This window comes from Dermacentor albipictus, chromosome 1 (genome assembly GCF_038994185.2).
Source record: "Dermacentor albipictus isolate Rhodes 1998 colony chromosome 1, USDA_Dalb.pri_finalv2, whole genome shotgun sequence".
NCBI lineage: Eukaryota > Metazoa > Arthropoda > Arachnida > Ixodida > Ixodidae > Dermacentor > Dermacentor albipictus.
Window position 1 is genome coordinate 168,839,341 of NC_091821.1, and position 22,207 is coordinate 168,861,547.

Consider the following 22,207-nt stretch of genomic DNA (forward strand, 5'->3'; position numbering starts at 1 on the left):
AAAGTATAGATCGCTCTGAAATTTACGACAATGAAGGCATACAAAGCGCAATAAACAAATCCACAAGAACGTCTCAATCCACAAGCACGAAGATCAGACAAATCTACGTACTTCCCATCATTCCCATGGTAGCTCAACGATTGCAGCGCCAGAGTTACTTCTAGTATATTGTAGGAAACTCTAAAGTGGGAATAGTTATACTGATGGATCGGCAACTCCCCAGTGTTCCTCTGGAGCCGTGGTTTTCCCAGCGAAAGCCACCGCCATCAGTTTCAAGACATGTCACCCAACGACACCGACGGCTGCGGAACTTGCAGCTCTTCGCGCTGCACTCCGTCTCATCAGCCAAAAACAACCTCCCGAAGATGGTCAATATTCAATATTCATATAGTCAATATTCAATATTGCTATCAGCCCTGCGGCGTGGACCACATGAACAACTGGTATTTGAGATTAGAGAACTAATCCATGCCTTGACTGAGAAAGAACACCACGTGACATTTCAGTGGCTTCCAAGGGACTGCGGCGTCATAGGGAACGAACACGCCGATAATGCTGCTCGGTCGGCTCTTCAAGGCGGCGAAGAGGACCCGATACCATTACCAAAGACAGATGCCGCTAGAAAACTTCGAATGCTCAGCCGTGATATCACTTTCTCCTTGTGGAACGCAGAAAGTTTTCAAAACAACCGGCTGCACAACCTCGACTCCTCTCTACACCTTTGCATTCCAGCTGGACTCTGCCGTCGCGAAGCTACCCTGCCTTGTCGAATATGGCTATAGGGATGGCCTTCACCAAGTCCTTTTCTTTCCGAATCGGATGGGCCGACGACGCCTCATGTTATGACTGTGGTAACGGGGCGACTCTTCAACACATTCTCTGTGACTGCCCTCGCTACAATTTACAGAGACGACCGCTCGCAATCGCGATAGCGCGCTTTGACCGAAGACCTCTAACAGAGGGACTTATTTTAAAATGCCTCCATCACAAGGGGGGCCATCGCAGCGGAGGGCGACGAGGGCACTGTTGCAGTTTTTAAAGGCAACAGAAGTGGAAAGCGGCTGTTAGCCTGAACAGATGTTTATAGTGCTGCAAGTGCTACTGCACTGTGCGAAGCCAGTATGCGGCGACAGTGACCGACTGTGATTGTGTCTATGCTCCTTTCTTTCTTTATCTCTACTTTGTTATCACTTTACTTCCCCCTCCCCTCTCTCCCGAGTGCAGGGTAGCAAACCGGATATTCCCCTCTGGTTAACCTCCCCGCCTTTCCCCTTTCCTCTGTCTCTCTCTCTTTCTCTAAGGTGGGAAGCGGCAGCGCGCACGTAAAGCTTCTCACTACTTTGGCATTGTGAATCCGCAAAACAACATTTATAAACGATTTCATTCAGAAGGCTTACTCACGCCTTATTGCGCATGGTTCCAAATTTTGAAAAGATTTCATGAACTCGAACATTCCAAGGGTACATCCAAGCGATATGTCTGCTTGAAGCAAGTTGCGAGTGATCCCATCTCCTGCACTTGGCCATCTGCGTCTTGATGAAATCGCGCGCAGGATCTATGAACTTCGGCTTTGGTTTTCCTTGGGTTGTAGTACCTAGGCTAGCATTATGCGCCCACATTGCAGTGACCTTACGCTTTACATCGTCAGATGCTGCTGCAAGACTTACGTTTCCTGCGGGAAATGTCTTTTCGGCGCAATCAACTGTCCGAACAAAAAGTGCGAAGCTCGCTGTGTGCACAATGAGAGGAAGCCACAAAGTATCCACTGGCATTTTTTGCAACGTTGACCTCAGCACGATCAAAGCGGTGTGCATCTCCCGCCTCTACATTGCGCGTGGCGTCAGCTAGACGTGGCAACCTAGGGCGCTATAACGTAAAACTATTCCAAACTTTTCTATTCCAATTCTGCTATCAGCCCTCCGCGATTGGTCAAAAGCTTTTTTCGACCACCCCCCCACTTCACCTGTCTGTCACGCGACGTCACGAAAACCGCGATGCCTCCCCATCTGATATGATGTGTGCACACTGATTATGCATGATTTGACAGAAAAAAGACGGTTATTTCTGATTCGACCCCTTTTCGCCATTAGCCCTCGGCTATTATTGGTAAAAAGTTTTCGGGCTGCACCCACTTCACCTGCCTGTCACCCGATGTCACAAAACCGCAAGAACTCACCACGTAAAAGTGACGTGTACGCGATAAAGATGCATTAATATGCCGAACAAAACTGAATTTTCTTCGGAATAGCCGCAGGCTGCCCCATTCCGAAAGGAATAGAAGATGGCTGCCGCCGATCGCTCAGACGCTGGCTACTCGCACCTGCCGGAGAGCAGGGGTGTATTTGCGTATAATAAAACTTCTTGCGTGGCTGTGTAACGTTTTCGAGCACTTTCGGCACGTTTACCTCCTCATTCTGCCAACTCTTCTTTGTTGAGGGTCCGTTTTAACGTCATTCTGGAGCTTCCGTTGCATGCCGCCGCGATTTTCGACCAGCCACCGCAAGCTAAGTAAGGGAAGGCCGACCAATCGTAGACGCCGGCACCACCTTCTTCATCTGGTTGTCGACTTTCAGTGCAGTGGCTCGGCCCCATCGAATCCCTCTCCACTTGAGCGCTCTCCTCGCCTCTTGTCAGCCAATTAGATACGACAAGCCTCTCAGTGTAGGCAATTTTATTCGTTATTCAAGCAAACAAAAGTGACCGCCTATGAATGAGGAGAGCATTTGATTGGTCTGTTCAAACAACCCTACGGGTGACCGCCCGGTGCTTGCGTTGGTGGTTACGCAAATTTGACGTCAGGCTCGAGATTGGAATAGAAACATATTGGAATAGTTTTACGTTATAGGGCCCCTACTCACATGCCGTTTCGTAGCAGCAAAGATTCTCGCAGATTCGAGCGTTTGATCATTGACTGGAGTTCCCGGGTTGGTCGCTGATAGCAGTGATCGCTGTCATAACGAGGTGATAGTTGGCCTATCCCGGTGAACAGTTGGTTACGAGAATATTTGTGATTAAGAGCCACACCATTGCAGCATTCCTTTTGCCTATCTGTAGATGATACTAGGCGGGACTGGCGTGTTTACGCATGCGCAGAGCTCTTGTAGCCAATCGAAATAGCTGGTTTCCGTTCCGCGTTTACGTCTATCGCGATGAGCACGTTTATTTCAATGTTTTTTTTTTGTACCTTCCAAGGCTTGAGAAAGTTTTTGCCAGGCAAGAAGTAATGTGAAGAGTTCAGTGTCCTGCGACACGTACAAAACTTCTTGGCATGTCTACATTCAAAACGATGCCCTTTCAAACGTGATTCCAATTCAGGTATAACGAGCTAACTGAATTTTCTGAAAGTGCTCGCAGATGATCGGATGAAAGATAGTGTGCAAAGAAGAGCAGCCGTATGCTGTATTTGTAGATTCTGCGCAATCAATCTACCTAGAAGCTTCTCCTCACTTCTAAATTGGAAAAGAACGAGAAGCTGTTTTTCTGATTCTGTCTGAGTCACGTCAGGCATTTCTTGTTTCTGCTTTCATGAGCGTATTGAAGGGTGTCTCGTTACGTACACGTAACGAGGCACCCTTCAATACTTCAGACGGTCGCGATGTTAAGCTATTATTTCTTTGAGCAAGTTGTCATCAACTCAAAAGGGTAACTCTGCCTCTGCGTCTTGCAGTTCCTGCCTGTTCCCACCTTTTTCAAAAATCTTTTTTGTTTATCGTGATGCGCACCGCATAAACGTGCTTGAGATATCCAGTGCCAGAAGCGCAGCAATTTTTTACTATGCATGTTGTTTCCGGAAACACCATCCTGTATTTGTCAAGTGTTTATAATGCATTGTAGGTACCTTTTCGACTGCGAATTAAGTGCAGCATTGGGCCTTCGTCTGTCGTGTCTTGCAAACAAGGCAGCCATAATAAAAGGTTTGCTTGTGTACAGGACGAAGTGTTTTTTGATACAGCGATGTTCATTCTAGCTCCGGCTATTGTTGTGAAAATGTAAGCGCATCCGCTGGTCCTCGCTCCCTGCTCGGTCGTGATGGAAGTAGACCACCCCGCACGTTTGCCGGCGACGGCGACGTCAGTGGCGGCCACCTTCAGGAAGCGTATCGGTCAACAGAGCGACAGCAAGGACACCCATATTTACTCTCTCAGCAGTGAAGACCCTTCTGATGGCGACTTCCAGCTTGTGCAGAGCCGCAGAGCTAAGAGAAGGAACACCAGGACGTCTTCATCGTCAAGCGCACAAACAGTAAGACACACCCAGAGGCCGGACGCCAATACCATCATATTTGTGCCCGTGCTTCATACACCGTCAACATGAAGCTCCTTAACAGACAATCTGTGTCGATGTCACTGGAAGCCCTGGTGTCAAACGAAATATCGGACATTCGAGTGAGCACCCGAAGTCTAGAACACCCGAAGTCTAGATAACCTCCCTGCCCTTCCTTCCCCCTTCTCTCTCTCTTTGTCTCTGCTTTTCGTAACACAAAAAGAAACAAGAAAGAGGAAAGGAAAAGTGATTGCAGAAAAACTGAAAGCTGTATGAGTTGGTATTTATTCATTGTAAAACTGTAGCATGCACAAAGAACGAAGGACACAGGTGGTTGGGCTTGTTCGTAAATTACCAGTGGTCTTCATTCTTTGCGCGCGCTACAGTTTTACTAAGGTTAAGTGATGTTTGAAAAGATTATATTTACTTAGAGGGTTGGTTTCAATACCAGAAAATTGGCCAAAGTCGCATCGAAGCAAGCTTGGTCTATTGGCCTCGAGCTCCACCACTGGAAATGCTGGCGCCACCGTCGGCGTGTCGTGCTAGGAGGGATCACGTGGACATAGCGGCCGCGTCGGCTGCTTCGGGAGCGCCGAAGTGAGCTGAAAAAGAGACTTTGAATTCCCTCGTACGCTGCGGTCCTCATTTAGTGGCGAGATTTTCCCGCTTCGAGCGTCTCCTTTACATTTGAAAGCACTACAATAGGTAGTGGCTGACTTTGAAGGCGCGCAACATGGTAGGCTACTGCTCGGTGCCGCAGTGCCGGACGTACGCAACGGAGCCCGGTGTCAGCCTTATTCACACGTAGCTGCAGGACAAGAAGCTGCGTGAAGCTTGGCTCGCGAAACACAAAACCGGCAAACAGTCATCGGCTGCAACTCGGGTATGCTGCAAGCATAGACGCGAGGAAGATTTCTGCTACGGCGCTGGGTCTGGAATGTTCGGGAAACGCGCACTGAGACGCTCGCCCGAGTCCGCTGCCCGACTAATGTCATAACGATTTGGTCTATGAACTTGTCGATGCTATAGATACTGACAAGTTCACTGGAGTGGAAAGGGAGCGGTAAGAAGCACATAAAAAAAAGCATGGCATATGGTCATGTTTGTGTTATGAATTAATGCACTGGATTACAAAAAAGAAGCAGCGGGAAATCGCATGCAGAGAACACCGATAAACATACAGTGCGACGCAAGTGACTCGAGAAATAGTATTGAAACGTCAAAGAACTTAGAAGAAAAAAAAAAGATTGAATCTTCGCGACGGCACATCACAGTTCCCCGTAGGCGTCGAAGTCTCTAAAATAAAATTATTTTTGAACAGCTCTGATAGCGCTCACGCAACAATGGTTGCTTGTATACTGTCAAATGCTCATATTCTGCGGCCTAAAGCTCGTGGCACGGTGCGAAAACGCGCACGCGGCGAAAGCGAAGCAGTGCGGGGACAAGCATGCAGACGCGCAGTCGGTTGCTGCGAATCTGTGCGATCGCCGCATTGAGGCTTCATAGTATTACGCTCCATTTAGTTATACAAACACTATAAGAACCTATTTCACATAGTTTGCGCTCAACGTTTACCTACCTTTCACGCAAGAAGCCGCTTCGGGCGACTCCATCAAGGCGACCGCGCGCAGTGGCGTTCACTGTACGTATTCGGTAAAGAGATAGCGTCTGTAAACGATTCTGTGCTTTCAGTTTGCCCAAGATTATTATTTAGACAGTAGAAAACTTCTCTCGTTTCGAAAGTACTTACAGAAATGTCCGGGAGAGCTCTCGCGTGATGTTTTCAGCGAGCGCTGATAGCAAAACTTATGAGGAGCGCGCCACGTGATCCCTCATACTACGCCAGAGAGGCGCTTCCGATAGATGCCGACTCCGTAACTCCTCGCCGCCAATATGTTCATGCGCGTCGCCGACCGCCCATCCAGAAGTTCGCTGTGGTTCGAACGTTTGGTGCAAGGACGGACAAAATTAGTGGGGAAAGCAGACAAAGTTGCGTAGTGAGGTGCTCCAGTGCTCATCTGCACAAGAAAATGGGTTACTTCCATCATGACTCAGCGGAGTCCCTGCACGTTAGTTTGCTTAGCTTAACCCGACTGTTCTTTTTTTTGCTCCTGACATGGGTAGCGGACATAGTTCGCAGGCGAGTTCGCGTGATGAAAACCGGCGACAACCTTGGCCAAACATGTTTCGACCATTCTTCTCAATATATTTTGTTCCATATATTTTGTTCCGTTAGGGTGTGTTCTTTTTTCCGAATGGTTTCTGGTCGCGTAAAGGTGCTTTGTGCAAAAATACTATAATCATGCTCAGCTAAATGAACATAAAGTTTTCGCATCGATGTTTCGTAATGAAATTTATTTGCTATAAATCATAAATCATGTCGTCGAGCGTGGCGCAACTACACTTTTCAAGATAAACCACTGGTCAATGAATGAATGAATGAATGAATTCTGGGGTTTTACGTGCTAAAACCACGAATTGATTATGAGGCACAGCGTATTGGAGGGCTCCGGATTAATTCTGACCATCATCTTTATCGTGCCCTCAATGCACGGGACGCGGGCGTTTTTGCATTTCGCCCCCATCGAAATGCGGCCGCCCTCGTTTTCTGGAGCGCAACACCATAGCCGCTAAGCCACCGGCGCGAGTACTGGCCACTCAATTCATCAGATGTTTCTTGTCTGCAAAAACTCCACATATGCAACATCGAAAGACTAGAATAATAAGCGAAACGTAAAACTTGCGTTCAACTACAGGGCCGTTTAGTCGACGCTTAAGTTTGCGAATGAGCCCTGAGACCGTGTTTAGTTTCCAATGTTGCGTAGACTCTATAGTAGTTGAATCCCTCGGCGGGACACTTTGTGTCTGAGTCATGAGATTGTCTCTTACGGCGACGGCTGTGGTTATATGGAAAATGCATTAAATATGTTACGTTTCTCCACCTCCTAATGCTGACATTTATGAAATGACTACTGGAAAACAAAAGTTGTAAATAGAGAACGCTGTGCTACGCGAGCTGGCACTCAGAGCGCGAGCAAAAGAATGTAAGTGAAGCCATTGTAGCCTGAGCGTAGCAGGCGACAAAGGCCAGCTGACATCGACGGCAGCACTGGAGCTCCGTTAGCAGCGCCGCCATCGATCGTGCACGAAACCAATAATGTCCGCAGCATGATTTAGCAGGACGTGTCAAGAACTGCCCGCGATGCTCACAGTGCGTGTTGCCTTGCTCATAGTCAACAAAGTGTGAGGTTAAAGTACTCAAGGTGCCGAAAACGTCCAAAAGGAAGCTAACGTGCATGACACCGTACCTAGAGTAACTGCGTAGTCAACACACGACGCTGGTTCAGTCCTTTACAAATGACTCGAGTATTGTTTAATGTTCTGTTTTAGTTCCTTCGTGTGCCCGCTCTCCGTGTCCTTTATTGTGCAGGGAAGTTTTCGCATAACGTTGATTTGTTTTCCTGCACAAATGTGGTGAGCTTTTTCTTCGGTGCGATTTGACATCAAAAACATCTTCTCGAGACGGCCCACTGGTGCTTCGCAGGCAAGATACATCGCCAGGCTTAGAAGCGACGATGCCACAAACACAGCAAATGTTTGCAGCACCTAGAAGAAAAAAAAAAGAACATTCACTGAAGAATTCAAACACGAAAAACAGAGTAATGAAGTTTCTTGCCCCCTTTCTTGAAAGCAATCAGTGTTACTAACGTATTATAGTATCTAAGACTGCCGAATTGCGTGATTTACAGCGTGCATTTCTCGCATTGGTATTTCAAACAAAAGATGGAAGGCCTAAACGAACAGTCTCGGCGGGAGAATGCGCAGCTTGAGCACCGCAGTAATTTAGCAGCATGACTTGAAACGGGAGAAACTTTCCATGTGCGAAACGTTCGGCAAATCGTAAAATTTGCTGGCCACGGGCACTGGCCGCACTAGACTCAACTAATTAAAAAGGTGGCATTTTACAGAAACTTTCATGCCTAGAGTGAGGATACCATAGCGAACCCATTCCCATTCTTATCCGTTACGCATTACCGAGTCGTCGGAGTGACAGTTTGCCTACGTTATCAGCACGATCGGTCAGTCGGGAGTGGTACATGATAAGAAAACTGGAGCGGAATTCTTACGTTATATAAGCTATGGTTTAACATTTTAATATAATTTCAAGGCCTCACAAATCAGCACATAAACAAACTATTTGGTATCTTATGGCTCGAGCAGGAACAGTGTATTATTGCATTGTAGCAATTTATTACTGCAGAGAAAACCTCGCAAAATAGACAGGCGCTGCCTCTCCTGAGTCAGCGCCTGTCCTGTGTAGTTCGCCGCCTTTGTGTGTGTGTGTGTGTGTGTGTGCATGTGTTCGTGTGCGTGTGTGTGCGTGTGTGCGTGTGTGTCTGTGTGTGCGTGTGTGTGCGTGTGTGCGTGTGTCTGTGTGTGCGTGTGTGCGTGTGTGTGCGCGCGCGCGCGCGTGTGTGTGCGCGCGCGCGCGCGCGTGTGTGTGTGTGTGTGTGTGTGTGTGTGTGTGTGTGTGTGTGTGTGTGTGTGTGTGTGCGTGCGTGCGTGTTTGTCTGGATAAAGTTCCAGCAACGTGTTCAATTCATCACTCTGCTGTAATGAGCTATTGCATTGGGCAGATAACCTAAGTTGCCTCCAATGTTTATTCTAGTCGCTACTTTGTTTTTTGTGCTACTTTCATTTATTTATTGATTAATTGATTACCCATTCTTCTCCATTTTTATGTATTACAAACCAGTTGCTGTTCGCATAAATGAATTCGAATTCTAGCTGTACACTTAGCGGTAGGCACTCTGGAAGAATTTAGAAGTGTTGATGTTTTGTTCATCATCCGTCCCTCCTATAGAACATTCTGAACGACCTGCTCAGTTTTATTAAGCACATTTCCATTTGTTCTTGCCAAACCTAATTGCGTGCAAGAAGAAAGGCTTCAGATGAGTCCGTTGTAAATGAGGCGGATGAACTCAAGTAACATTGGCTTCTGTATAGAGATAACATATTCTGTCTTGACGTAGGACAATATCGTAGTTGACGTTCTCCGCATTACTTGAGTTATACCTCGCATATGGCAAGAACTTGCGTTGCCGGTGCACATTGGACGTTATTAAGTTAGAGCACTCCTTTCAGAAATATTCTCGTTGTGAGATAGACCGAATCAAGGTTTGTTTTCCACTGATACACAGTGTCTTAACGCTTTTCAAGTATCGCATATAAAGCGATTTGAAATCATCTGCCACTGAATTACCGCGGAAAGCTTCAACGCTCAAAGGAAATTCAAAATTTACGTCATGCTTGAGTGAATGGACAAGAACTGCAGCTCACCAAGGTAAAGTGCGAATAGAATATCCGCTCTCGGGCTATGTTTGACTTGATAAAAAACAGCGGTACATGAACGATATATATTCCAAAGCATAGGCGACTCAGTGGAACGAATACTCTCCGAGAGAGGAAACTCCAGAGGAGACCTGTAAGGAAAGAAAAGAAAAAGACTGATTGTGAAAACGGCTGCAACTTCCGCAATTATTGTAATGTGCCTCCCAAGCAAATTTGCATCCTTTAAAGCATCCTACAAAACAACCTGCGAATTGACTTTCACAATGGCCCACCCACCACAGCCTCTTACTGAAGTAATTTGAGAGTGTGAGCCAGTATGACGCGTTGGCGCCATGCCCAAATGTAGCCACGAACCGCAGTGGTACATACGGTCGCTATATATTGTAAAGCTGATTTGCACATTCATGGGACCACGACTTTCTCCGTGTAAGAACGTGCTATCTTGGCATCCTGATACAATATTACGACTACCAACGTGATGTTTGTGGTGTCGTGGTTTATGACGCGGTTGTGTGTGCTCATTTTTTTTTTACTTAGGCAACAGGGCGCATTATGCTTTGCTTTTTGCAGGCTCTAGCACACTTCACACTTGACACTGCCAAAGGTTACAAAGCGCGCACAGCCACTCGCAATGGACCCCTGAAACCAACTCTTCTTCTACAGTGTAGCGGTTATGGCTTTTTTGGGGGGGTCAACATCTTTGTGGTGCTCCCATCATTTCCTTTCATTTGATGCACTTTGATATCGCCTCTTGTTGTCGTAGAGCTTATTGTGCTTACAGTGCTCTACTTGTCATCGTCAGTGGGTATTGGTAATGTTTGCGGCGCAGATATCTGTTGTTATAGACTGGCCCCGTGAACAGAAGCTGCTTTTGTTAATCATAAATAAAACTACTGAAAGTCCCATACCAAGGAAAGCAACCTGGAGTACATGTTTACAACGACGGCAGTTACCCGCTCAAAACTGGGCTTGTTGTGTCCGCCCTGTCTGTTACACCGTCGTCGTCATCAGGCCACCTCCTCTCAGCTTCATGGTTACTCCAATACGGCCAAGGAAAACGAAACTTTGCTGACCATCTCTATCTAACTCGCGTTCTTTGCGAAAGTGTGCAGTTAGGAGGCGGACGCCCTAAACACTGAGCTATCGCGCTGTAGTCGAACCTTCTGTTGCTTTCAGCAGTTTTCCGAAAAAGATAATACGTTGTCATGAAAACTAGTATGACCAGCAAGCTCTCGTGAACTTTAAATGCGTTATTACTTTTAAAAGAAATCAGTATTCAGGAATGCGTGCTACGTTCTCACCTCCTCTTCTCGTTGAGCAAGCGAATACTGTCCAGCCGATGCAAAACGACCACATCAACCTGTCGATGAACGCTAGCGGAACTTTTATCCATTCCCCGCGGGGACCATGTCCACGGTTCCAGTCATATTTTAGGAACAAAGTTGCGAGGGCACAGGTAAGCGTCAGGCACCACATTCCAACCTGCTTCGTCTTAAGGAGAAAAACATCACAGCATTTAAGGTTCACCGCCAGTATACTCAGAAATGTTTTCTTGGCTAAACACCAACGACAATAAACAAGAACATAAATAAATAAATAAATAAATAAATGAATGAATGAATGAATAAATAAATAAATAAATAAATAAATAAATAAATAAATAAATAAATAAATAAATAAATAAATAAATAAATAAATAAATCATTCACACTTCGTGGCTGAAAAACCATATTTCGTGCGGCTTCAATAGGCACATAAGGGAGCGGCCAGTTTGTTTGGGGTAAAAAAAAAAAGAAGAAAGAAATCGAGCCTTCCTCCGTGAGGATTCCTAACGGGCTCCAGTGCAACATATTTTCGTACATATATTTGCCACAATGGTCTTTTCGTGTCCTTATATTTCAGGCGAAGGTAAAAAAGGTAGGCGGAAGCGCCATTTGCTGTGGGCCTATATAAATAATGAAAACGAAGTGTTGGATGTTCAGAAGCAGAGCACATAAAAGCTTGCATAATTATTTACCTGTGATATCTTCACTTGCCCATATTTCTTCAGCAACAAGTACGTCACACATCCTGAGAAGTAGCACATCCCATGATAAAAGGGCAAAACGTACACGTAGTTCAATGTGTCAAGGACGATGCTGAGGAAGAAGAGATTTCGTTATAGACCAGATGCACTTTGAACATGCACGGAATACACAGTATTTGTATGAGTTACTGCAGATTAAAAAAAAAGTTTATTTCTTCTTTTGCCTCACAAGTGTGCAAAGTGTAGTGAAATAGCAGCGGGTATATTACATAGTCGAGCTGATTGAACATATACTTTGTCTGCAGACTTCGGCATATAATAAATGTTACACTCAAAAAATGACGTAAATGTTGCGTGCAAAACGGAAGAATTTTGCTAATTATAGAACAGTGGCATAAGTAATGTAAAAATCCTCCAAAGTTGTTATGCGGCGTAGAGAAATATAGGATAACGCTCTTTGCACTGTTATACGCAATATCATAATCTGTGTGTCACCCAGCTAAGGGAAAGCATGAGACTGAAACAAAGTACTTAATTAAAATTTTCTCTCAGTGGTATAGAATGAGAATATTGAAGATTCCCTCAGAGCGAACATGGGGCATCGAGACTTGTAGGCGAATCTAAACAGAAATACAGTTTACAAATAAATGACTGCTGTGGTCCTGCTGCAACAGACGCACAGGGGAACGCACTCAATTTCCTCACATCGGCTGGCTGTGAGGACACATGAATTGATCGGGCTGCCCTCTCTGAGGTCAATCAGAAATTGGTTTTTTCAGCATTCCCGTCGGACGCAGCAAGCTATGGAAGTTGATATTTCCAGATTTATTTAAATTCTTTCTTACTCATTTGTGGTTGCTACAAACGATGGACGTAAACGCATACATTCCATTCAATTTCATCCTGGCAAAATGGTAATGATTACAATGTAATGTTAGCAAACGTAAGCCCAATTTCTAAGGATGTGTCGCTAAATGTCCTGATAATATTCATGTATACCCTCTATTTACAGTCAACGACAGAAACACGGAAGAAAACTTTTAGTTTTGATTTCCTCAAGAGTAATGAAGTGCCGTTACATCTTCGACTGTGAAACTATTTCCAATGTTCGAGAAAAATTAGAGAACCGAGGTCTGTCTAAGAGCGCAGCTCTTAGGCGCCTGTTCCTGCAGCGAGCAACGGCATTGTCTGACGGCGTCGGCGAAACCGACAGAACGAGCCCTGCGAAGAATGAAAGCGAACGCGGAGCGCAGCGGTGTATGAAAGACAAGCGATGGCGCAGGAAAAGGTTGCAGCGGAACCATGAGGCGTAAAATGAAGGAGGAGCCGAGTTTCGGCGGCTGAAGGAGAGCCGGCTGTGGCCGCCGAGTTTCGGCGGCCACAGCATCCGCAGCCGCGTGGGCGATTTCATTTGCGTTTCCGAGGGGGGGGCCTGGGTGCCGTGAGGTGGGGAGGGCTACACTCGTCCGCGGCGTCAGTTGCTGAGGCCAGTCCGTGCTACAAGCGTGTGTGACGTGCATCACTGCTCCTGCATGTGTCGATGACGAGCGGCTATGCGTAAGGCTTGACACTCCCTTTGGTGTTGTCGCCGCTGACCACTGGTGGCAGTGCTTCCCCGCGACGAAGGGCCGCTCTCGTCTTTGGTGAAACGAGAGCGTCAGAAAAAACAAAAAAAAAAACGTAGTGCCGCGCAAGACGGGCTCTGCGGCGACGATGGCTACGATATGGCGGCAGAGTAGCGCGCGTCGTCTGTATGGAAACAAAGCGCCGCATGAGTAGCGGTCTGTCTGAGGCGGCTGCTGTGAATCGCACCCACGTGTCACCCACGCGCCCCTCTCGCTATCTATCGATTATCGAGGCAAACGAGCCATACTTGGCTCCGTTTGGAACGTAGCGCACGAGACAGATTATCCGCGCCAGCCAAAATATCGTGAAATGGAAACACACACAGAGCTGCATTTAAATTTTGCATTTGGGAGTATCGTAACCATCGGTAGATTTTCTTAAATGATTACCATGCATACGAAGCCTATGGAAAATGAGGCAGAGGAAAAGATAGGGCAGATCTATTGGTTCATAAATTCAAGTGTGGAACTACATATTGACACGTGTACTTATCTTTATCGGGCAACCACGTTTCGCCGCTTAAACAACTGTAATCGCAGAGCGAGGGACGCGCCTGCATGTATCCGACGTTTCTGGAAAGTTATCGACGCTTCTATCCGCGTGTCTGTTGTCGCCGAACCTTGTGTTATCAGATTTCACCGCGTGACACGAATGGTGTAGAACTTTGTGGAAGGCACGCGGGTCCCATCAGTTAATCTGGAACATTCGATGACTGATCTATAAAAGCCGACGCGCTTGACCCGCTGATCAGATTTTCGACGATCGCCGAGCGTGTTCGCCGCTATCGTTGCGCTATAAGTGTAGCCTGTTTTGTGGGCACAGGTTCGCCCAATAAAAGTTAGTTTTCTTGTTCACAGTATTGCTACTGTCTTATTCAACGTCACCACCACGTGACATCTGGTGGAGGTGCTTGTGCGTTCATGTACCGAACGCCCCCGCAAAGTCGCGACCCAAGCCCGAAGCCCGAGGACAGAACCAACATCGCCGAAGACCAGCGTGCTAGCCGCAGACTGCAAGGACTGCCCCCAGAGCACGGACTTCTACCTGAGACGACAAAGAAGATCGTGGTCAAGACAACGCCAATGGCTGCCCCGGCGTCCCCTGTTATCCTACAACAACCTCGGGACCCACCAACCTTCCATGGAGCAGCGACTGAAGACCCGGAATCATGGCTGGAGACCTACGAACGAATCGCAACATTCAACAACTGGGACTCCGACGAGAAGCTGCGGCATGTCTACTTCGCCTTAGCAGACACCGCCAGAACTTGGTTTGAGAACAGGGAATCGACCTTGACAACGTGGGACCTGTTCCGTAGCGGCTTCCTACGCACCTTTACAAGCGTCGTGCGCAAGGAAAGGGCTGAAGCTATGCTGGACGCCCGAGTGCAGCTACCAAACGAGAACGTTGCCATTTTTACGGAAGAAATGAGCCGTTTGTTCCGCCACGCCGACCCGGATATGGCCGAGGAGAAGAAAGTCCGCCTACTGATGCGTGGGGTAAAGGAGGAACTTTTCGCCGGGATGGTAAGAAGCCCACCGAAGACCGTCGAAGAGTTTCTTTCTGAGGCGACGAACATCGAGAAGACACTCGAAATGCGAAACCGGCAATTCAACCGCCGTACAGGCTCTACCCACTACGCAGGAATTCAATCGCTGGCCACGGACGATCTGCGCGAGACCATCAGGGCCATTGTGCGCGAGGAACTGCGGAGGGTCTTGCCTTCGTCGCAGCCTCAAGTGGCCTCGATCGCCGACATCGTAAAAGAAGAGGTGCACCGATCGCTTGGAGTTCCTCAAGTGCAACCAGAACCGCCGCAGCCTCAGCCGCAAGCGATGAGCTACGCCGCCGTCGCCCGCCGTCAAGGTCTCCTTCCACGACCGCGCCAGGACCCCGTAACACCGCAATTCCGTCGACCACCACCGCCGCCGCCAGCACGCCCACCCGTCGCCCAGCGCAGCTACCCGAGGAAGACAGACGTTTGGCGTGCTCCTGACCACCGCCCGCTCTGCTACCACTGCGGAGAAGCAGGTCACGTCTACCGACGATGCCCGTACCGAGAGATGGGACTGCGAGGTTTCGCCGTCAACGCGCCGCGTCCACAGCTTGGAGAGCGCCCACGTGACATCGCCGACTACCTCGCCGCCACTCAGTGGAGCCCTCGACGACCGTCCCGTTCGCCGTCACCAGGCCGCTACCTGTCGCCGCAGCGCCGACCGTACACCGACCCACCCCGGGGCCGCTCTGCGAGCCCATATCCGGAAAACTAAAAGCAGCAACCGATGGAGGTGCGGTTGCTGTTCGTCGAACTGACGAAGATCCTCCGCCGCCGACGAAGACGACGAAGAGACCATCTCGACGACCTAATGACGACACGCCGCCGTCCCGAAGAAGTCGGGAAGCCAAGACTACACCGACGAAAGACGACTTGACGACGCAACGTTCCAGCTTCAGTTCAACACGACGCAGCCGTGATCCGACGCCAAGACCCAACTGCAACGCCAGACAAAGAACAACCGACCTCGATGTGCTTCTCGACGGCCACGCAGTCACTGCCTTAGTCGACACAGGGGCCGATTACTCCGTAATGAGTGGACACATCGCCGCCCAGTTGAAGAAAGTTAAGACCGCATGGGAAGGCCCTCAGATTCGAACCGCTGGAGGACACCTCATCACGCCGACTGGGATCTGCACAGCAAGAATAACCATTCATGACCGGACTTACCCTGCCACCTTCGTTATCCTCCAACAGTGTTCACGAGACGTCATTCTCGGTATGGACTTCCTCAACCAACACGGCGCAGTCATCGACCTGAAGTCGAAGTCAATAACACTGTCGGAAGATCATGCGATACCGCCGGAGAGCCCTCGTAGTCACCACGCCTTGAGTGTGCTCGAAGAGCAAGTGAGCATCCCGCCTCGCTGCAGCATTGTTATTTCGGTCAGCACCGAAACACCCGCTGACGTAGAAGGCGTCATCGAAGGCGACCAACGTCTACTGCTAGACCGTGAAATTTGCGTCGCAAGAGGGATCGCTCGACTGCATGAAGGAAAAACTGAAGTGTTGCTGACAAACTTCAGCCAGGAGTTCAAGCACATCAACAAGGGCACGACGATCGCGTACATCGAGGAAATTCTGGAAACAAGTAATGCGTTTGTCCTCTCGGATTCCGCCGCATCTACCCCGACGACTGTGGTTCCCGAACCAGACTACGACATTAATCCAAATCTCCCTATGATTAAGCAACAGGAGCTCAGAAGTCTGCTCCGACGATACAAAGGCTGCTTTTCGACGTCATCGAGGATTCGACAAACACCAGTCGCCAAGCATCGCATAATCACCGAGGAATGCGCTCGACCACTCCGTCAGAGCCCTTACCGCGTTTCGCCGCGAGAACGCGAAGCTATAAGAGAACAAGTCGACGAAATGCTGCGCGACGACATCATCCAGCCGTCGAAAAGCCCGTGGGCATCCCCTGTTGTCCTGGTGAAGAAAAAGGACGGAACCCTGCGTTTCTGCGTCGATTATCGTCGTCTGAACAAGATCACAAAGAAGGACGTATACCCCCTCCCACGGATAGACGACGCATTGGATCGGCTCTGCAACGCCAAATACTTCTCGTCCATGGACCTCAAGTCTGGCTATTGGCAAATAGAAGTCGACGAAAGAGATCGCGAAAAGACCGCCTTCATCACCCCAGACGGCCTCTACGAGTTCAAGGTTATGCCATTCGGACTGTGCTCGGCGCCTGCAACGTTCCAGCGCGTGATGGACACGGTTTTAGCAGGATTGAAGTGGCAGACCTGTCTCGTATACTTGGATGACGTCGTCGTCTTCGCCGGAAATTTCGACGTTCACCTTAGGCGGCTTGCAACAGTACTAGAGGCCATCAGGTCATCAGGACTTACTCTGAAGCCGGAAAAGTGCCGCTTCGCTTACGAGGAGCTTCTATTTTTAGGCCACGTGATCAGCAAATCTGGAGTCCGCCCCGACCCGCAGAAGACAGCGGCCATAGCAAAGTTCCCGCAGCCCATCGACAAGAAGGCAGTGCGTAGATTTCTTGGCATGTGTGCCTACTACAGGCGATTTGTCAGGAACTTTTCGCGCATCGCTGAGCCGCTGACGCAGCTAACTAAATGTGACGTCGGGTTCAAGTGGGAAAAGCCGCAGGCCGACGCATTTCAAGAACTCAAACGACGCATGCAGTCGCCGCCCGTACTTGCGCACTTCGACGAGCACGCCGATACCGAAATCCACACTGACGCCAGTAGCCTAGGCCTCGGTGCCGTCCTAGTCCAGAGAAAAGATGGACATGAACACGTGATAGCTTACGCTAGCCGGTCGTTGTCAAAAGCGGAAGGCAATTATTCTACAACCGAAAAGGAATGCCTCGCCATCGTTTGGGCTACAGCGAAATTTCGCCCTTACCTATATGGCAGGCCATTCAAAGTCGTCAGCGATCACCACGCCTTGTGTTGGCTAGCGAATTTAAAGGATCCCTCTGGACGGCTGGCACGGTGGAGCCTCAGACTACAAGAATACGACATCACTGTAACATACAAGTCCGGACGAAAACACTCAGACGCCGATTGCCTATCACGTGCCCCCATTGACCCGCCGCCGCAAGATGACGAGGATGACGACGCCTTCCTTGGAATAATAAGCGCGGAAGACTTCGCCGAACAACAACGAGCGGACCCGGACCTTAAAGGCCTCGTCGATTATTTGGAAGGGCACACCGACGTTGTCCCCAGGGCATTTAAGCGCGGATTATCTTCTTTCACGCTTCAAGACAGTCTACTCGTGAAGAAGAACTACTCACCAGTCCGCGCCAATTACCTTCTTGTTGTCCCGTCAGGACTTCGTCCAGAAGTATTGGACGCCCTACATGACGATCCGACCGCTGGACACCTCGGATTTTCCCGGACACTATCGAGGATACAAGAAAAGTATTATTGGCCGCGCCTGACCGCCGACGTCGCCCGTTATGTCAGAACATGCCGAGACTGTCAGCGACGCAAGACACCGCCGACAAGGCCAGCCGGATTACTACAGCCAATCGAGCCTCCTTGCCGACCATTTCAGCTGATCGGGATGGACTTGCTGGGACCCTTTCCGACGTCAATAACCGGAAATAAGTGGATCGTCGTGGCGACGGACTACCTCACCCGCTTCGCTGAAACAAAAGCACTGCCGAAAGGTAGCGCAGCCGAAGTGGCGAAATTCTTTGTCGAAAACATCCTGCTGCGACATGGCGCCCCAGAAGTCCTCATCACCGACCGAGGCACGGCCTTTACAGCGGAGGTCACCCAAGCCATTCTGAAATACAGTCAGACAAGGCACAGGAGGACAACGGCCTACCACCCGCAGACGAATGGTCTTACGGAGCGGCTGAATAAGACCCTCGCCGACATGCTAGCGATGTACGTCGACGTCGAACACAAGACCTGGGATGCCGTCCTGCCGTACGTAACATTCGCTTATAACACGGCGGTACAAGAAACAACACAGATCACGCCGTTCAAGCTGGTCTACGGCAGGAACCCGACGACGACGCTTGACGCCATGCTGCCGCATGTAACTGACGAAGAGAATGTTGACGTCGCTAGCTATCTCCAGCGCGCCGAAGAAGCCCGACAGCTCGCCCGCCTACGGATCAAGACCCAGCAGCGTACCGACAGCCGACACTACAACCTCCGACGACGCTTCGTCGAGTACCAGCCCGGCGACCGTGTTTGGGTATGGACCCCGATACGCCGGCGAGGACTCAGTGAGAAGCTGCTGCGACGCTATTTCGGACCCTACAAGGTCATCCGACGTATTGGCGCACTAGACTATGAGGTCGTGCCAGACGGCATTTCGCACTCACAGCGGCGCCGCGCACGATCTGAAGTGGTCCACGTGGTGCGCCTTAAACCATTTTACGGACGCTGATGAACTTCCTTAGTTTGTTGTTTTCTTTGATACGAGTGCTTTTCTTTGTTACTTTCGTTTGTTTGCAGCATCGGGTCGATGCTTTTTAAGAGGGGGGTAATGACACGTGTACTTATCTTTATCGGGCAACCACGTTTCGCCGCTTAAACAACTGTAATCGCAGAGCGAGGGACGCGCCTGCATGTATCCGACGTTTCTGGAAAGTTATCGACGCTTCTATCCGCGTGTCTGTTGTCGCCGAACCTTGTGTTATCAGATTTCACCGCGTGACACGAATGGTGTAGAACTTTGTGGAAGGCACGCGGGTCCCATCAGTTAATCTGGAACATTCGATGACTGATCTATAAAAGCCGACGCGCTTGACCCGCTGATCAGATTTTCGACGATCGCCGAGCGTGTTCGCCGCTATCGTTGCGCTATAAGTGTAGCCTGTTTTGTGGGCACAGGTTCGCCCAATAAAAGTTAGTTTTCTTGTTCACAGTATTGCTACTGTCTTATTCAACGTCACCACCACGTGACAATATGATGAAGTGTTACATTTGGGGCAAGCTTTGTACTCTTAATAATGGAAAAGGCAAATGAAATTGGAAGGGCACACAACTTGTCGCCGGTGCGAGCCGAACCTGCAACCTCCGCATGTCACGGGCCCCGGTGGTGGCTGTCTCCCCGTCCACCTTCTTGGTTATTTGTGTATGTGCACTCACCCTAGTCCTAGGAGTTCCAAGATGCCTGCTCCGAATGTTATACATCCTGAAGTAACTAGCGCTGTGCAAGCATAGACCGTATCCTTCGTAAGCCGTAGGTGTCAATGGATATTCGCAACTATAGAGCACACTGAAAAATTGCTTAAGCAGTTGGTGTAAAATTACCAGCCTTCTCTCTCATAAGAGCCAAGCGGTCGGGTATTTATTATTTTATTAAAAGCTGCAATCGCATTGTTTTTTTTTAAATTTCAGACCTGACCCAGACTCAGCCAATAATTCTGAACGTTTTCAATTTCTTGCTAACCTTAGTTTGAGTATGTGTGCCATATAGCAAAAGCAAAACCTTCAGATCCTAAACTATCAGGCTGCATTTCGTGCTGGCTATTTTTTTTCTTTCTTTCTTTATTGTTCTGAAAGCTAAGCCTTGTGTCTTGCTCGAGAACATAGGATGTCCGGTACCTGTGCTGATTCTTCGAAATCGGAATAGAATTCTTATTTCGTTTTTGTACTGAATGGGAATTTACCTGATGTCTGCCACAATCGGAGTCATAAAAGGAGGGCAAGGTGTATTGTACACTTGCCATGCTGTCACTGAGCAACACAGCAGACTGAAGCTGAAAAAAGCAGCGATTAAGGCCCAGTAGTATCTGAAACGAAATGCGAAGCACATGAGCGAGCCACCCTGGTCTTCTTTGGCAGTTAATACTTTCTTTTTTAATAAATGTATTTAAGGAGAGGTTGGCGTTACTTTCTTTATTGCCTGGTCACTTATTTCACAGCAATCCTTTATCCGAGAGAAAAAAAATACTGTGAAATACTAAGTAACATTGAAGCCTGCTATGTTGGTATAATGGCCGCACTGGCATGAATATTTCTGCGTGTATTTGATGGAATATTAACTAGGAATTAGTGCCGTCGAAAAAAAAATGAATTATAAGCATGAAGTGGTGTATTACGTACTTTCAGTAAAAGAAAGTTAACACTTGCTGTGACCTGTCCAGGCATTTCAGGTGCGGGTTTCAGGTTTATTGATTGATTTCATGTTACAACTAACTGCACGAATAACTGCATCTAGCTTTTGGAAATTTATGATAACGCAAGATCTGAGCTATGAAGCCATCAAAGATTTCTTTTGCGTTACCACTACCATATAGAGAAGTCTCACTCGTTCATTTACTTACTTTTTAAGTATGAGGATAGTAGGCAAAGCCAAAAGAAATAACTGGAAGTCTGCTGAAATGAACCACAGGTGGCCGAACATTCCCTGCACGGCGAAAAAAAGCACGCGCTCATAAAAATTTTCTTCCTTGTGCTAAATAATATTTCAGAAATAAATATATGTGATAAAGTACTTCAGTATTTCAGAAAGGAAACTGCGCCAATGATATATGAGATGGAGAAAGTTCGAGTATTTCGCCTTTGCATCTGCAGGCGTAAAACGTCATTTTTCATTGGCTCGAACGCAGTGCCTGATTTCGTTCGCAGAAATAGCGGATATCACACTGCATTGCTCAATTATCTCAAGCGTTTCGGTTCTATTGTAGTAAAGTTCGCTGTAAGATTTATTATGGCAAGTTCGTAAGTGGGCATTCAATGCTCGCGAAATAAACAGGGAGCTACGAACCTGCAGTGCTATTCTGTTATACAAAAGTGGTAACAAACACATAGAAAAAAACTGCACATTTAACGCTCTTGTGGACGAATTAAAGTGTATAGACAAAAAAAAAAGATGCAGTTGTGTCTAAAGTTCGAAGCAGTGAGAGCGATAGATGGGGCACTTTCCCTAGCAGTGATACTCCCACGGCACTTTGTAGTATCCGTTGGCGGAAACATTAACAGCGGCACACACAAACAATATGTGCACCACCTGATTTTAAAATTTTATGCGACCTGCCTGACCAACCTGACGGTACTTTGATCAGAGCTCGTCCTGAGCCGAATACAATCGTTCGAGTCAGTATAGGCCCGTGTAGAGCCGTGGTAATAGATGGCTTTGTGACCGTTGGACGATACCCACTGAGCTATCGTGCAGAAGCCTGCTCTTTACATGCTCTCTTGCGCAACCGTCGTTGTCCTTTAAGTTGCCCTGCGATTTTTGTCAAAAGATTTCGCGAGTAAATTGAGGAAAATCGGAGGATGTGAAGTACTGCAGTCTCTATTCTCCGCACATGCAATTTAGCCTACTTCTGCGTATGCGAAGAACAGAAAAATACAAGATACATTTTTCTACTAGAGAGAGAGAGAATGATGTATTTTGCACTTAACATGTAATATCATAGTGTACTGTTGCTTATTTACGTC

The 22,207-nt window shown here is 48.2% G+C and overlaps 1 protein-coding gene across 1 annotated transcript in view; it reads right to left on the reverse strand.

Annotated features, from left to right (window-relative positions):
- Nucleotides 1–7,614: 7,614 nt before the first annotated feature.
- Nucleotides 7,615–22,207, reverse strand: part of LOC135905764 (nose resistant to fluoxetine protein 6-like) — a 41,533-nt gene continuing 26,940 nt past the window's right edge. Inside the window, exons 10-15 of the mRNA XM_065436818.2 lie at nucleotides 21,088–21,170; nucleotides 20,431–20,553; nucleotides 11,633–11,753; nucleotides 10,917–11,106; nucleotides 9,604–9,746; nucleotides 7,615–7,869 (exon numbers count right to left, since the gene is read on the reverse strand). Of these exons, the coding sequence (XP_065292890.2) occupies nucleotides 7,615–7,869; nucleotides 9,604–9,746; nucleotides 10,917–11,106; nucleotides 11,633–11,753; nucleotides 20,431–20,553; nucleotides 21,088–21,170 (915 nt within the window). The remainder of the gene's footprint in view (nucleotides 7,870–9,603; nucleotides 9,747–10,916; nucleotides 11,107–11,632; nucleotides 11,754–20,430; nucleotides 20,554–21,087; nucleotides 21,171–22,207) is intronic.